The 15,237-nt window shown below is 36.0% G+C and overlaps 1 protein-coding gene across 3 annotated transcripts; it reads right to left on the reverse strand.

Moving 5' to 3' along the window:
• Positions 1 to 155: 155 nt before the first annotated feature.
• Positions 156 to 13,493, reverse strand: LOC135651949 (protein COFACTOR ASSEMBLY OF COMPLEX C SUBUNIT B CCB4, chloroplastic-like). 3 transcript variants are annotated; one of them, XM_065172616.1, is made up of 9 exons: positions 13,263 to 13,493; positions 13,006 to 13,169; positions 10,855 to 10,954; positions 10,653 to 10,726; positions 8,976 to 9,160; positions 8,752 to 8,822; positions 5,867 to 5,950; positions 3,038 to 3,092; positions 156 to 484 (listed from the first exon to the last, which is right to left on the reverse strand). In XM_065172616.1, the coding sequence occupies exons 1-8, from the start codon at positions 13,425 to 13,427 to the stop codon at positions 3,039 to 3,041; spliced, it is 897 nt and encodes a 298-aa protein (XP_065028688.1). In that variant the 5' UTR covers positions 13,428 to 13,493; the 3' UTR covers positions 156 to 484; position 3,038. The 3 variants fall into 3 exon arrangements, 2 of the variants coding, with proteins under 2 accessions (XP_065028688.1, XP_065028687.1); XM_065172615.1 differs by having other exon boundaries at positions 13,006 to 13,172; positions 13,263 to 13,492; XR_010502003.1 differs by lacking the exon at positions 156 to 484 and having other exon boundaries at positions 3,037 to 3,092; positions 5,867 to 5,946; positions 13,006 to 13,172; positions 13,263 to 13,492.
• Between the last annotated feature and the right edge of the window lie 1,744 nt (positions 13,494 to 15,237).

Here is a 15,237-nt window from a genome sequence, read left to right on the forward strand (position 1 = left end):
GGTTACATACCACACATTGGCTCTAAGCAATCCTTTCGGCTCTTCGAAAATAACTTAAGAAAATATATTTGTTGGAAAAGGGTCGAGTACAATCAAGCTGTTGATCAACACGGTCGAATTTTTTCTTTTCTTCTTGGAAAAGGGGAAAGATGCACTACATAAAAGGTAGTTTACAGCATACAACTGACGCGTTCCATGAATTCATAAGCGGCCGTGATACAAAAAGGAACAAGGATTGAAACTACACCTAAAAGAAAGTTGGATCATACGTAGCCCAAACAACAACAACAACAAAAAATAGACAAAACAAAAACCCATCTCAGATAGTCAAGTTCACCAATATGTAAGGTGCCAAACAAATCACGGAGTCGATTCCTGCCATGCCAATAGTTTCGTAGACATGCCGAAACATATAAATGCACCACGCCAAAGGCATCGGCATCCCTCCTTGCCACAATCAAACAATCATGGATCTCCAATGCTCCTGTTGGAGTATGAGCGCACTCAAAATTGTTGTTAGAATCATGTTTATTATATTCTGAGAACATATTTGCTATATGCCGGTAAAAGATGAAAGGATTTTTGCATGTGTAACTAAAAATAAGGAAGTACAAGGATTTCTTCCACATATGAGGACATTCTGCGACGAGCAACGACTCATGCTTTGCTACGGGATTGTGATATATCTTTTGCACTTAATCCAAATTGTTGTTTTAAAATTTAATTGTAAGATTGCTTATTATTTTATCTAATTATGGTGTCAAATATGCCCATTTACCCTTCTAGGTTCCATTTCTTCAAGTACGACTCTCATTATGCTTCTCATGTTTATTACTCACAGAAAAACCCAAGCATAAGTTTCCATGTAATGGATATTAATGCAATATTTGTACTTGAATATACATCACGCAAATAGAAAGGTTTTTTGTGCTGTCGCATTGACAGTTGTTTTTCACAATTATATAATGCATTCATGCATTTATTGACTGGTACTAATCATAAATGTGTTCTTAAAATTAACAGTTTCTGATACCTTTTATTATTTAATTACAGAACAATTTTAATGAAGCCTTATGAAAATGCATAAATCTATGCACTGCACCAGATAATTGCTAGTTCATACTAAGAAATCTTGTTAGGGGTGATATATCCCAACAACATCACCCAAAAATAAAAGAGAAACCCAGTAAAGATCATTTCGATAAGCCATTACGTGAATCCCATCAGATATAGAGGTAGGAGTGACAAGATCATGTACCACGTGATCCACTTCAATCTCCCCTAGCTACTCACCAGATTGTCTCAGATTGCTTAAATCAACGATTTAAAAACTTACCTAGTTGGTAAAATCCTCAGCTGTTGACAGCAATATCCTTGGATCAAATATTTCTTCATCACCTGTCCTTCGGATAAACAAAAACTTTACAAACAAGTTGAACCAATTTGTTCTAACCAGTATTTACCGGTCCCACTAGAAAATGGGAGATGGAACTGAGTAATTTTGCCTTCCGTCTGAGACAGGAGTTACTGTTCGGTAACCTTACCAAACCAAAGCTCATCATCCGGTGTTATTTTATAGGTTTTCGGTGATAGTTGTTCTTTTTTTCTCTTTTTCCCTCCCATGGTCCTCGATTTCTTTCTTTCTCTAGTCGCTCTCCCCTCAATATATTCTCCTCCCACCACCTCACTACAGCTACTTTGCCATCTCACACCAGACCCAGCTACATCACCCATTCCCCTCCACCATGCCATGTCTCCTCCTCAGCCTTCTCTTCCTCCTCCGCTCTTCTTCCCTCCTCATCCTTCTCCACCTACTTCTATCTACCTTCTCTTCCTGCTTCTCCTCCTCTCATCCTCCTCCTCCCCTGATATCTCCCTCTTTTTGTTTGATCCACACTGATAGAATGCATTAGCTTATCATGTGCTGATATACTGGTACTTAACGAACCCATCTCTGTCCAGCCAGCAATTGATACAGGTGTTGGACCAAAACTTATAAACTTAGCTTAAATTACCTTGCTCCAAACTCAATTTTAAAACAACACACAAATATCTTCCAACAAATTGGTTTGAATGGACCTATGCTACCATAAACTGAGAAAAAAGAGGAAATCAAGAGATAAACTTAAGTATTCTAACTGGAAGCCTAGCCACTTCACACACTTCCCTCTAAAATATCTCTAACTGATTGCAATTAGTCAACTAAATATCCATTCATTATATTCAATCACAAAATTTTCTAACCAACCATAATTTCCTCTAAACAAATCCAACTAAACACCGACTATTACTCAAAATTTTCTTAAGTATTTTGCCCAATTTTAAATTTATTCTCAGTCATTACTAGCCAATCCCAAGTATATCAGCCGTTGCCAATGTAATCTTGGGAACCATATAAGGTATTTGTACATTCCATAGATCCATAGGGCACCTTTCATGACCTCCACATATAATGTGCCCATAGAATCTGGGTAATGGATGCCCTGGTATCATTCATGAAGGTGCAAGGATTTAGGGCAGATTTAGACGGATTGTAGGAGGTGTTGTCTAGACTCCGCGTACATTTGTGCACAGAACTGATAATAGAGTGCCGGAATTTAAGTACACAATTATTCTGATAGAGTGGAGGATGAATGTGGCCATTTTGGTTAACTATGAACACGAGTGTTAGAATCTGAAAAGAGGTATAATGTGTATTAAGTGTAGAAACACCAAAACAATATTAGTATGGAACTCTATAACTAATTCAGAAACAACTTGTATGTTCAATAAAAGGAGCCAAATAAAAGTTTCTGAAGCATGGTAAGAATTAATTCAGATAATTTGTATATTCAATAGAAAGAGCAAGATAAAATTTTCTGATGCATGGCAAGGAATCGGGTTTCATGAGGATACAAGATTATGTTCTCAGTTCTTAGTTGTCATTTCCAGGAGTAACATCTTCTGTTTTAATCTTGATTATTCAAATAAAAACTATATTAAAGTACAAGGAAAAGATTAAGTTGAACAACTTTCACAAAATTGAATGAGATCATACCCTATAATTCTGACAATGTAGCATCCAACTTCTCTGCAATTAATGTTATCCATGCCTACAGCACAGGCGAAGCTCATTTCAAGATCCTTTTTTTTCTTTCCTTGTGTTCATTTTCTTTCACATTAACTAATGGCGTATATAGAAAAGATATAAAAATACATCACATAATCATAAAATATTTAAGACAGTAAAGAAGAGATGAGATTCTGCTCATTCTTGCAGTTCTAACAAACGCAAAACATAAAACCTAAAATTCAGCATAAGTCTTTCTAAACTTGATTTTTTTTTGCTAATACTGAACAGAACGATTCAAATGACAAAGATATTACATATCAAAAGTCAGTAACTCATTTATCATATGCACTAAGAAGAATTATTCAAATTACAAATGACGCTGAATCTTAAGAACCTCAAACCCCGAAGTTACTGTATTTTTTTTCACAAATTAATGCATTTATGATGACAAATATATCTTCCATGATAATTAGAGTATAAAATGCTCAAACAACAAAGATATGGTTTTTAGCATGCGTTTTACTAGGACTAGCAGCTTAAATGAGAATGATCAAGAGCATTTATCATGAAAATTGAACTTTGTTAAAAGATCTCTTTGATAGAAGAAGGCATATCTAAATGATGATCACACTATGTTATCTTAGATGATTATGGTGTTCAAGGTATAAGATGCATCTTAGACAAAGTCTGTCACTTAAAATGTCTATTAAATTGTTCTTCACATAAAATTTCACTAAAATAGCTATATTAGTTGCCTTGACAGTTATCTATTAGTGAAAAATATTGATGTTGCTCTAAACCGATGCCCAATTGCTAACTTATGATTCAGCCAAGGGCATTTTTATATTGCTACTCATTAAAATTCAGATGAGATACAGATAAGTAAAAATCTCTCATCTGGACAGGCAATACAAATTGAGACATTTCTGGTACAAAATTGAGCCATGTACTTTTTTAGTTAGCATATTAACTCCGATGTTGCAGAAACCTTTATGTTTAGCTCGCAAAAGACCATCACTGATGAACCAAATTAGATGATTATAAACTGAATTAGGTCTATATAATACTAAATAAGATGTAAACCAAAGACATACCTGCTCAGATTCGTACCGCTACACCTAGGACAGGTATGGGTCTAGTACCGACTCTTGAGATACTTGTAGTGCTCCTACCACTAAGATGAATCATGTGAATCGACCGCCGGTGGATCAGGAATATGATGGTACTTGTATGTTGATATAGTGCATCTGTAGTACCCATGCATAGAACTACTCCCACAGCATTTCATACTGGTAAACTATATGCTACTGATGCAATAACGTGGTCACATTTGTCACCTTATCATCAGTGATGGCTCTTATTGTAGGAGGCTCATATGGCAAGTATGATTGCAGCTGGTATGACTCTGGAGCATAGAGTGCGGTGGAAATTCGACTGTCATCATTATATTGATGTTGTGAATAGTTGAACCAGTATAGTGTCAATATTAGGCAGATGCAATTGAGCATTGGTTCAGAATTATCATTGTAGAACTAGAAGTCAAATGGGTCTATCTCTGGCTCCTATGTTTCCTTGTCAATTTCAGCACACTACATCCTTGGACACATGTTATATTGCATTAAGCCATAAACACCAATTTCTCCAAATGTTTATACGATAATTGATTGTGAACCTTTGTATGAATTAAGGTGAATGTTGATCAATTACGTTTGCATCTGCTAGATGACATAGTTTGTGATAAGAGTTGCACTGCAATTGCTTTGATATTCAATGACGATCCTCTAAATTGTAACCACCACTCAATTGAATTAAGAGGCCAGTATATTTGAAAAAAAAATCAAACAATTTAGATAAGTATAATACAAGTGGTGGATAATATTACCAGGATCCAAATATCATCAGTTGATATCTCAATATTATTGGAAAAGGAGTTGATAGAACTTAAATGAGTGCTGCAACAACTAAGACGGTTGGCCATCTGGACTGGTTGGACTATTCCAGGCTAACTCAGACTCAAGTCTAGATCTAGGCAAATAAGTGGAACAATGGACTTTGCTCTATATATACTCAATTAATCTTCTAAACGTTAACTATTCTTTGAAGTACTAGGATTACACTACCAACAGAGATATATCTTTAGAGGACCATGGGATAATGATGACAGAGATCTGGACAGTGTGCAAGGCACAGCTAAAGTTCTAGAACTTACACCTCAGGAACCCACTGTTACTTATCTTAGATTTCTAACAGTAATCCAACTGTGATGGCATCTAACTCACTGATCGATCCAATCAAAGTTAGTAAACAAAAGAGTAACAACTATCATACTATGGAACGGCAGATACCAATCAACCTTCAATATGGCTAACCAAGGTCTTATAGAAAATAAGATTAGTGTTCCCATGATATGAGCATCAGGATACTCAAGTAGGATGGTGACTTGCAAATAGTCCCTTGTTTGCAAAAGAAAGTATCAGAAAAGGAGAGTTCTAGAACTGAAAGATTAAAATGGAAGGGTGCTAATCAACTACTTCAGTCCTGACAGCTAATATTTCCTTCTTGTCATCTTGCAATCTTTTTCTTGATTCATGTGATAAAGGGTTTGTGAAAGAAGCACCATAATTTGTGCCATTTATTATCTGTGATTAGATCTACAACATTTCCTAAATGGTGTCAACAATGCATGAACAAATTTTCAGCAGAACTGAATTAATGCACAAAGTCTCTGCAACATCTAAATGAACAATATTAACCACACTACTCCTATGAAATAAAAAAAGGAAAATATAGCATTTTATAGTGAAAAAAATAAACCTGATCAAGATTGGTGAATCCCCTGATAATGTCACCACCAACGATAGCAATTCCTCTATCTCCAAGCGGTTGTAAGATTACTGACTAGAAAGCAAATATTGTTAAAAACTGACTGATCTGGAGAAGTAAAGCTGAATTTTGAAGAAGGTGCCAAAAATGTATCTTCTCAAGGGCATCTAGCAAATGACAAAGAATGGTGGCATAATCAAAAGATGAAAGTCTCTGTTGCAAGTATTCTTGCTTGATGTTTTACACTAGAGTAATCATGATCACAGTTTGTTATAACCTATTTGCATGACCATTTGGAAAGCATAAAATTGCATATTTTAAGAGGAGATATTCACGCTGTATCTAATAAAGAAGTATAAAGAGAAGAAGCTATAAAAGAAAAAAAGGTGACCATTGCATGATCTGACAGAAGTCACAGAATAACCATTCTTCGACATATTTAAATTGAGCACACAGTGCAACATCATTGTGGTTTCTTTTGCAAGAGGATGTTGTTTGCATATAATGAAGAATCTCATGTAATCAAGCTCCAATAGTTTTGGATCAAATCTTAGTGGTTTTACACTTTTACTATTCTACTAGATCCTGTCGTTTCAAGGTGTCTTCTCAATTTTATCGCATTTATAAGGTCTGATGAACTAATTAGATATCTTTAAACAACTAAAACTAGACCACAGCCACAGTGACCTCTTTCTATAATGCAGGGATGACATACTGGAATGATTCTAACATGATGCAATCTAACTAAGAATGTTATGCCACAAGCAAATCAACAAATAATATCCCCCTATGTAACTCCCGGCTAATATAGGCACATGTCATGTTATCATAGAGCCCATGTGAATCCTTGTTATATATGAACTATGCAACAACATCATAACTCAGATCATGGAATCTATGCAGGTACCACATATGAAAAAAACGAGGACTTTTATAATGCACATTTTCAAGAGAGTTCCCCATGGGAGAGTAACCATGATGATGTGTTCCCTAGTGGTAACCTTAGTCTCTCGTAGTGCTTGGTTGTTTGTGCATTGAGATCTGCATGTCCTACCACTTCTCTGACTAGCTGGGATACGTGTGTGTCCTCCATCGATGCCATCATTCTTGTTGTCATCATTGCATCAATCTTGAGAATGTGGTAACATAGTTATGATGATCACAAATTCTTATTTCTCTCATGGTTCCTCAACAACAGAATTAAACTGGTCAGCCAGTGCCTGTGATCTGCCAGGGCTACCACCTTCACCGTGCCCAACCATTGCTTCCTCTTCTTAGTCTTCTTATATCCCAAAGTCACTGCTCTAACAGCTAAGTTATGGAGGCTGACAGTGGCTGGACCAGTACAGAACCAGTGTGGATTAACATACTGACTTGCTGCATAGGTCAGTACTGCATGGAGCAGAGAGAAACAGGAAATGAAGAGGGGAGGAGGAGAAGGAGACTGTGGAGGATTGATGAAGAAGAATATAGAGGAAGAGGCAGAGGAGGAAGACTGGGACGAGGAATGGACAAGGAGGAGAAGGCGGAAGAGAGAATATGAGCAGGCAAATGGGGAGGCACACCAGTAGGAGGAAGCAAAAGCAGCGATGCAGCAGAGAAGAGTAAGATGGGGAGGCAAAAGAGGGAAAAGGGAGAGAATGCATGAAAAGAAGAAAAAGAAAGAGAGAGAGCATGAGAGAAATAGAGAAAAAAAAAAGAGAAAGAGAAAGCCAATTGCCACAGCTATCAAAACCAAGGAAAATGGTATTGATATCGGGTACCACCCGGTACAATTACCAATATGTTTCCTACCTAGGAAGCCTGGTACAGTGAGCTCGTCAGATGTACAACCAATGCAGGACCAAACAAGATGAAAACATATGGTATTTTAAATCTGCATCCCAGTTGGCCCATAGCAATCAAAATATATGGTATTTTAAACCTTGGATGGAAGAGAGGGAAACTTATAGTGTTTTCAATGTTTACACTAATTCATGTTTTTGTGGGGTTATCTGAAAAAATAAATTTAAACAAATTACCTAAGGTACTATCATCACAAGTACTACGGGTGGTGACTCTGATTAGTAAGAATATGTATATTTGACCCTCACCCAGATGCAGGAGCCTCATGAACTTTGGGTTAATTCTTCCAATTTGATTCTGATTTAATAGTTGTAGCCAAGGTTCTACAATTTGAGTACCACATCTGTGCTTGTTCATGGCCCCTAACTGGTATGGGTCTGGTCCGTGCTGGAGTGATGACAGACAGCACATCAGCAGGAGGTGACCCAGAAGAAGAGGCAGCAACCAGTGACAGACAACACGAGGAGAAGAGAGAGAGGCACAAGGTGGGTTGGGTTATTAGGATTTTAAGAAAATAAAATTGTTAAAAAAATTTAAAACAAGGCGGTAAGCCTGGTTCATAGGTGCTATCAGGTGGTAAGCCCTATTCCGAGTGCAAACCCAATAACCCCTATACTGGATGTGGACGGCCTGAAATTGGGTAGTCTATGTGACAGACCATGTATTAGTTCATTATCACTTTTCATGTCAATCACATAGATAAAATGATTCTATGTTATGTCTTACTTTCCCAAATAGCTTTTTTTATTTTTCCCTTCTAACACAAAGATGTAACTTCCAAGGTGAGTTGATTAAATTTTATGCTCCTAATTTTCTGTAACATTACTGATTTTCATCTTCTGTAAGTCAAACCACCTTTACAACTATCTTCATAAAGGGTACTAGGAGTGGCATAGTTTTTGAATTAAGAAGTCAAACAAGACATATATAACAAGCACAAGTATGAAAGTAGATTCAAGCATCAAAAAGATGCATTCAGTATCTAGCAAATACGTAAAATTCTCTCTTTATACACAATTTATAACAAGTACCTGTGTATTACTTGGCAAAAAGGGAAGCTCAGACCTTCCTGGATAAAGAGAAAGGTTCGCCAAATAGCTTTCTGTAGGATTCAAAAAACATAGTCAAAATTTCCAACAAGGATAAAAGAGTGAAGTTATTTTAATTTGTGCATTCCTCAAGATGCAATAATTAGAACTCGAGATTATACAGAAAGAAAAACTAGCTGCTTAAAAAGAATGGTTGTGATATGTACGTTTTCCAGATCCAATTGCACTTCTACAGAGTGATCCTTGAAGCAATTTATGTACATCAACTACCATTGCAACTCCAGTCTCATTTTGGGATTCAGCTGCAATTCCAATTTGAAGAAAGCAATTTCCTCCATAAATAACCACCAAGGATCTACAACAGGTTGTGGATGAAAGAGATTCCCATACCCTGCATTATTAGAAATTTATCTGTCTTACCATAAAAGGTTTATAATAAGTTTTTCAATTAGAATTTCTTAAACTTTTTATAAGATTTTGGAACTAAGTGAGACATCCAAAAACTGTATTTCAAGATGGTTTGGATGCTGAACATTATCCATATACAAAAAATAAATATAAAAATATTAGCATTATAAATTTGCAATAAATAAAACTTCAAGACATCCTAATGCACACTGGAGTCATATGGTAGCCCAAAAGTTTTGCTGTAATATGATTTCACGTTCCAGTATTTCTAAGTTATAAGGTGCAGAAGGCAAATGAGACTATTAGACTGGGAAATTAAAAAAAATAGGTCACCGAAGTGGCTTACGAAAAAAATATAAACAGAAAGATAAAAAAAGAATACAACCATAAGGCATGTCTGCCTTGTGAGAGGATTCATCATTAATTTAAAAATTATGGTATTTCCAGCTTTGTATGGAATCAAACCAAAAGTTGTTTCTCTGACAAACACTCACCTGCAAGTTAGGATATTGCAGCTTTGTATGGAATCAAACCAGGAACTTGGACACTCAGACTGCCATAACCAGCTTCAGGCTTGTCGCATGCTAAGCTGGAGGAGACCTTACCCCTAAAATACTTGTAAAGTTTGAAGCATTCAATGTTCTCATGGACTTGGGCACCTGGGTGGTCCACCTAAGCCACTGAACTAGCCTCATTTTCTAGGTACCTGTCAGTTGATGCTTTTTCAGTTTCAGGCAAAATAATAGTCCAAGGACCTAGATGAGGCCTGAGCAGCCATCTATAATCCTAATGCCAGCTTCTTCTCTTAAGAAGTCACTTGTACATATAATCATTAGTAAAGTAATAGGATTTATCTAAAGAAATAAAAAAAAGTGGCGATGCTTATTATTTTGGGCACTGCAGCATGTGCATGTCACTGTTTTTCTAATAGAGTTACAAGTAAATTTAGCTGTTCAATATGTTTGAACCATAACAATAATGAATAAGAGGGCTTGTTAAATTATCTTTTTTTTTTTGTTTCTTTCTATGATGATTAATGACATTAGAACTTAGTTGTCATAACATGTTTTGACTTCTAGTTTTATTTCGTCAGTGTATTGTGCATCTTTCAACAGGAATGGCCAACGTAACTTCATAGAGAAGTTACTTCAAGAATTGCATATGATGCCTCATGTGTTTTATTAGAAATGCAAATCTAAACCAAAAAGAAAATCCTTGTAGTATGTTACTGAAAACTGATTAACACAGTTTCCATACAACTGGAAGAGGACCGAAAAAACAGGGTGAAAAGTTTTACTTGCTTATGGTATTTTTAAAGAAGAATATAAAACCTTTCAAGATTAACCGTGCTAACATATTTTGACTCTAGGAGTATGGTTTGCATTAACAGGCATATCAATTTGTTTATAACAATCTCATGTAATATAAAAAAAAAAGCAAAATGATTTATTTCCGCTATGGTATAAATGTCATACCATCGCAACTCATGAATGGCAAGATCCGCAATATCCAAGTTTATTCGCATACACTCTACCCCACAAGGAATTACCTGATAAATATTCAAGTAATAAAAAAAAATTAGTAAAGAAGAAATAGTGAATCATTAAAGCAACCATAAGTATAAAGAAGATTGCCAAATATGGAAATAGCACACTGACCTGCTACAGTAATACTCACCGGAGAAACATATTTTGGACGAATCGACAACCACACCAGACCAGTGAGAAGATTGGTTACAGACAGTGAAAGCGTCAAAATATCTGCTCTAGATTGTGAACTGCTCAGTGAACAACTTCACATGAGTTTATCCTATGAAGCTTAATGATGTAATAAATGAAGGAAGAAAAAAAATCAAACAGATCCATATAAACAAATGCAAATTTCAAGCTTTCTCAAGAAAATGCCTGAACTATATGATATATTTGTGCTCAATTGTGGATAACAAATCAACCATAAGGATCAAGAAAGTTGAAAATTTAGGTAGTTGCTCAATTAGAACTTTCTGAATAAAGAAATTTAAAGTGGAAGAGGAACAAAAGAAAAAACAAACTATAATCCATGATCTAGAGCAGAATGATGATACACCTCCATCGTTGGCCTCATATTAATATTTGCACATCCACTGCTCGTCAATGGCATCATGCCAATGAAAGAGGAGAAATCTTTAACAGCTTCATTCAGAAATCTGAACTTTGTTATATTAATGGAACAATGTTTAAGAATCCCTTCAGATGGTCCAACAGGATTATAATTTATGCCCACATTATGCTTCAAAGGAAGATCAAAATTTAAGCAAAACCAAATCCTGATGGGATTCTCATTTGGCATCCAACTAGATTGTATTCTCCAATCAAAATGTTCAGCCCTCAGGTTTGTATTGGGATCTGTGCCACTGCAAAGATAGATATTTCTTGGTTAGAAGGTAAAATATTGGAGATTGTCCAAATCTTCCCTTCTTTTGTTGTGAGAAAGGAGGGTAGTATCAATGCATTATTCTTCTTGCCCCCTTCATAAGCTCACTCTTTTTGTTACCTCTCTCCCTCTTAGTGTTGCCAAAAGGAACTCAGGTGCTCACCTAACCACTCAAGCAAAGCAAAGCAAAGCCTGAGCGCCTCAACCCTCTTTGGACAAGGTGCCTTTCCCTAAGTGCCGCCTAGGCAAGTGCTTCAACATCGGCGCTACATCCCATGTGCTTACGTGGGCTAACCAAGCACATGCTTAAGCTAAATCACTTAGGACCAAACCAGTTAAAGCAAACATTCGTGTCAGACCACTGCAGATGCACCCAACCGCACCAGACCATGCCCGACTAGCTAAACTTGGTTCCATTAGTGGGAATTTCATTCGCACAAGCATTAAATGATGCAGCTTGTCTAAATGTCAATCATATGGACTTCATTTCACATTGACATTGACTTTATTACCTTGTGTAAATAGTAATGTCAACATTTAATATGGTTAGACTCAAAGGTTACAGTGGAGATCCTGAATAAAAAAATGTCAAGCCCCTTGGAAATGTTGGATACAAGGGAACTAATTCAAGCTCTTAGCTCAACTTTTGACCGACTGTTGATTTCTTTTCTCATAAAGAAGTAAATAAGGAAGCTGATTTCTTATCTCATTTATGCACTGTCATATGCAGGAGAGCACTACAGCTATCATAATTCCCTCCTGAGTTATCTCGGTTATTACAAGCTAATACTGAAAGTAGGAGGTATTTAAGACTAGATTGAATTTTATATCTTTATTAATTGTCCTGAACCGGTTTGTGGGTATTCATGTATCATGTGATTATATACCATGGGTTTTGTTTAAACAAACACCAGTATCTACAGGTATAGGAGATTATTTATTGTATATTGTAATATAATTTTAAAATTAATGAAATCTTATATTTTTGCAAAAGAACTTTTGAAAATGTTAATTGCTTCTCATACAACTGTGAAATATTTGTTAAAAAAAAATAATTCCAATGTGTTCAATTTTTATTTCCAAGTCGCTTAGTGCAAATTTAGGTGGATACCAAGTTTAAACCTCCATAAAGCAACAGAAAATTTGACACAACCTGAAATTCTTTGATGACCATTTTGCTTCCATCAGTCCAGGGTTTTCATCATATATTACGAGAAGAGCTCAAATAAAGGTCAGATAGCTCTTCCCTCACATGGACAGTCTAATCGGCTGAAATTTTTTTTTACATGAGAATTCAACATAATTCTCATAACCAAAATTCCATACATTACAGACCTTAAGAGAATGACTAGGACAGACAAAAGGTATACACAAAATGAGATAAAACATTCATTGAAAAAGTAAAATGAACGATACCTTGAAGCGTCGGTAACAAGGGCGATGCCAGAGAAGGCACGATTAAGGAGGACGACAAGCAACGAGAGGCCACCGACATAGATGGGCAAGCTCCGGACAAGCCCGTTATTGTTGGAGACCCAATCGCCCACCAAATCCCTCCTTGGTCGGGGCCCTTTGTAAGCCTCCTTCCCACCAGACCGATCACCAAAACCACCATCAGGTAGAAGGAAAAAGAGGTGAGTCCCAACGGAAAAAGAGATGTGAGTTAGCTTCACCTGGGCAGAAGAAGGGGAGGAGGACATCATGAGAGGAACCAGGGATGGAGACTGAAATGGGCACCGGCGACGGCGAGGAGGGAGAATCGGAAATGCAGACAGAGACCTTCTTGAGAAGAGGCAGCCAATCACCTCCATTTTTAACGACGGAGACGAAGTGAACATCGGAGGAGGGAACGGTCGGAGAACCAACAAGATAGCGTGCAAAGAAAAGATAAATAATGACGGCAACAAAAAGCTACCCGAGGGAGACAAGGACACTGGTATAAAGATAATTTTAGTGAAATATTTAATTTTATTTATCTTAACATCATTCTTTTTTTTTTATAGAATTATAAAAATAATAAGTAAAAAATATTTTTAATATCTCAGTTATATTTTCGAATACGATGACATAACTAGAGTTGTAGGTAACCGTCGTGGATGAAAAGAAGTGATAATGCAAATGTTGATGCTCTATATTTGTGTTGACGTTGCTCAGTAATTACATTGATACCAACGTAGGTAGAAAGTGATGTTACTCTATATTTATATTTACATTGACGTCGACATAAATATTAAGCGATGCTTTACATCTATATTAGGATTGCTCGACATCTATATCGGTGTTGTGTAGATGCATAACATTAGCATCTGCGTAATCGTCTCACTTTTCATCATTGCTCTTCCTCCTCATCCATAATAAGCACCCATGACCCCAACGATGTTATCATCTATCACCACTTAAAATATAATTTGGACATTAAAATTATCTTTTTGCCCATCGTTTTCTTGCTTTCATCCGTAAAATCAACAATGTTAAGATAAATAAAATTAGATGTTTAATTTTCATGACTACAGGGATTCTAATGTAAAATTTTAAAATATAAAGACCAAGATACTAAATAAATCTAACTATATAGGCTAATTTATAATTAGCTCGATAATTTTAACTTATATTTTCTAACGAATCAAGTTGTACTTTGAATTGAATATTTTGGGTCAACTGCATTCAACTTATATTCTCTAAATTTGTTGGCGTATTCTATAGTAGCTCAGTTTATTTCAACTTATGTTCCTGACTCAATTTGTGCTTGGAATCAAATATTTTGGATCAACTGACTTAAAATATGCATATAACACCAAAATTATGTTCCCTAATGACTCAATTTGTGCTTGGAATAGAAGATTTTATATTAACTGACTTAAAATATGCATATAACACCAAAATTATGTTCCCTAATGACTCAATTTGTGCTTGGAATAGAAGATTTTATATTAACTGACTTAAAATATGCATATAACACCAAATATTTATCTCATTGGTCTAATTTTACTTATTTTAATTTTTCTAAATTTGTTGGCACATTCTACATTTTTCCAAATATCATTGTTGCCCACATTGCATGATTTGCATTTTGGCAGGATTGATTAGTTATATTCCATCTTGTAGTGTGGCGGGCCGATATTGGCGGCCCAATTGGGGTTTATTAGTCTATGTGGATTCGTTATGATTCATCCATGGCTTCATTAACTAAACAAGTGATGAGTTGCTGGGAAATCTTAATGGTGCTTATTGAGTCATTGACCATAAAAATGGGGAGGTGCCCCAATTCAATAATTTTGATATAAGGGTTTTGATATCCATTCATTAAAGAAAAATTATTAGTAAAATCCAATAAATTCAATGAACAAAGAAAATATTATTTGTTGACCGAACTTTGCATGTGTTTCTTCTCTGTGTTTTTAATTCTTATGCACTCGCTACTTGTGTAAACATTTTAAAAAGCCATTTGTATTAATTTAATCGAAATTTATATTTCCGCAGCAATTAAAAAAAAAAAAGAGGCTAACGTGGAGCAGCCAGGTAGACTCGGGTTAACGAATTGTCAACGTGCTTGCGTTTTCGGGCCCAGATCCGATATCAATCTCATCGGGCCCGAGCCGCTCCAGACGGAGCTTTATATACCGATGAAGCGTTCGAGAGACTAGGGCT

The sequence above is a fragment of the Musa acuminata genome, chromosome BXJ3-10 (genome assembly GCF_036884655.1).
Source record: "Musa acuminata AAA Group cultivar baxijiao chromosome BXJ3-10, Cavendish_Baxijiao_AAA, whole genome shotgun sequence".
NCBI lineage: Eukaryota > Viridiplantae > Streptophyta > Magnoliopsida > Zingiberales > Musaceae > Musa > Musa acuminata.

Bases quoted from the DNA above. Each gene is read 5' to 3' on its own strand.
- LOC135651949 (XM_065172615.1), bottom strand. From the start codon at position 13,427: ATGTTCACTTCGTCTCCGTCGTTAAAAATGGAGGTGATTGGCTGCCTC. The intron at 10,955-13,005 runs GTATCGTTCATT...TTCACTGAGCAG, and splicing joins CTTGTTACCGACGCTTCAAG to TTCACAATCTAGAGCAGATA. The intron at 3,093-5,866 runs GTTTATTTTTTT...CCTGTGCTGTAG, and splicing joins GATTCACCAATCTTGATCAG to GCATGGATAACATTAATTGC.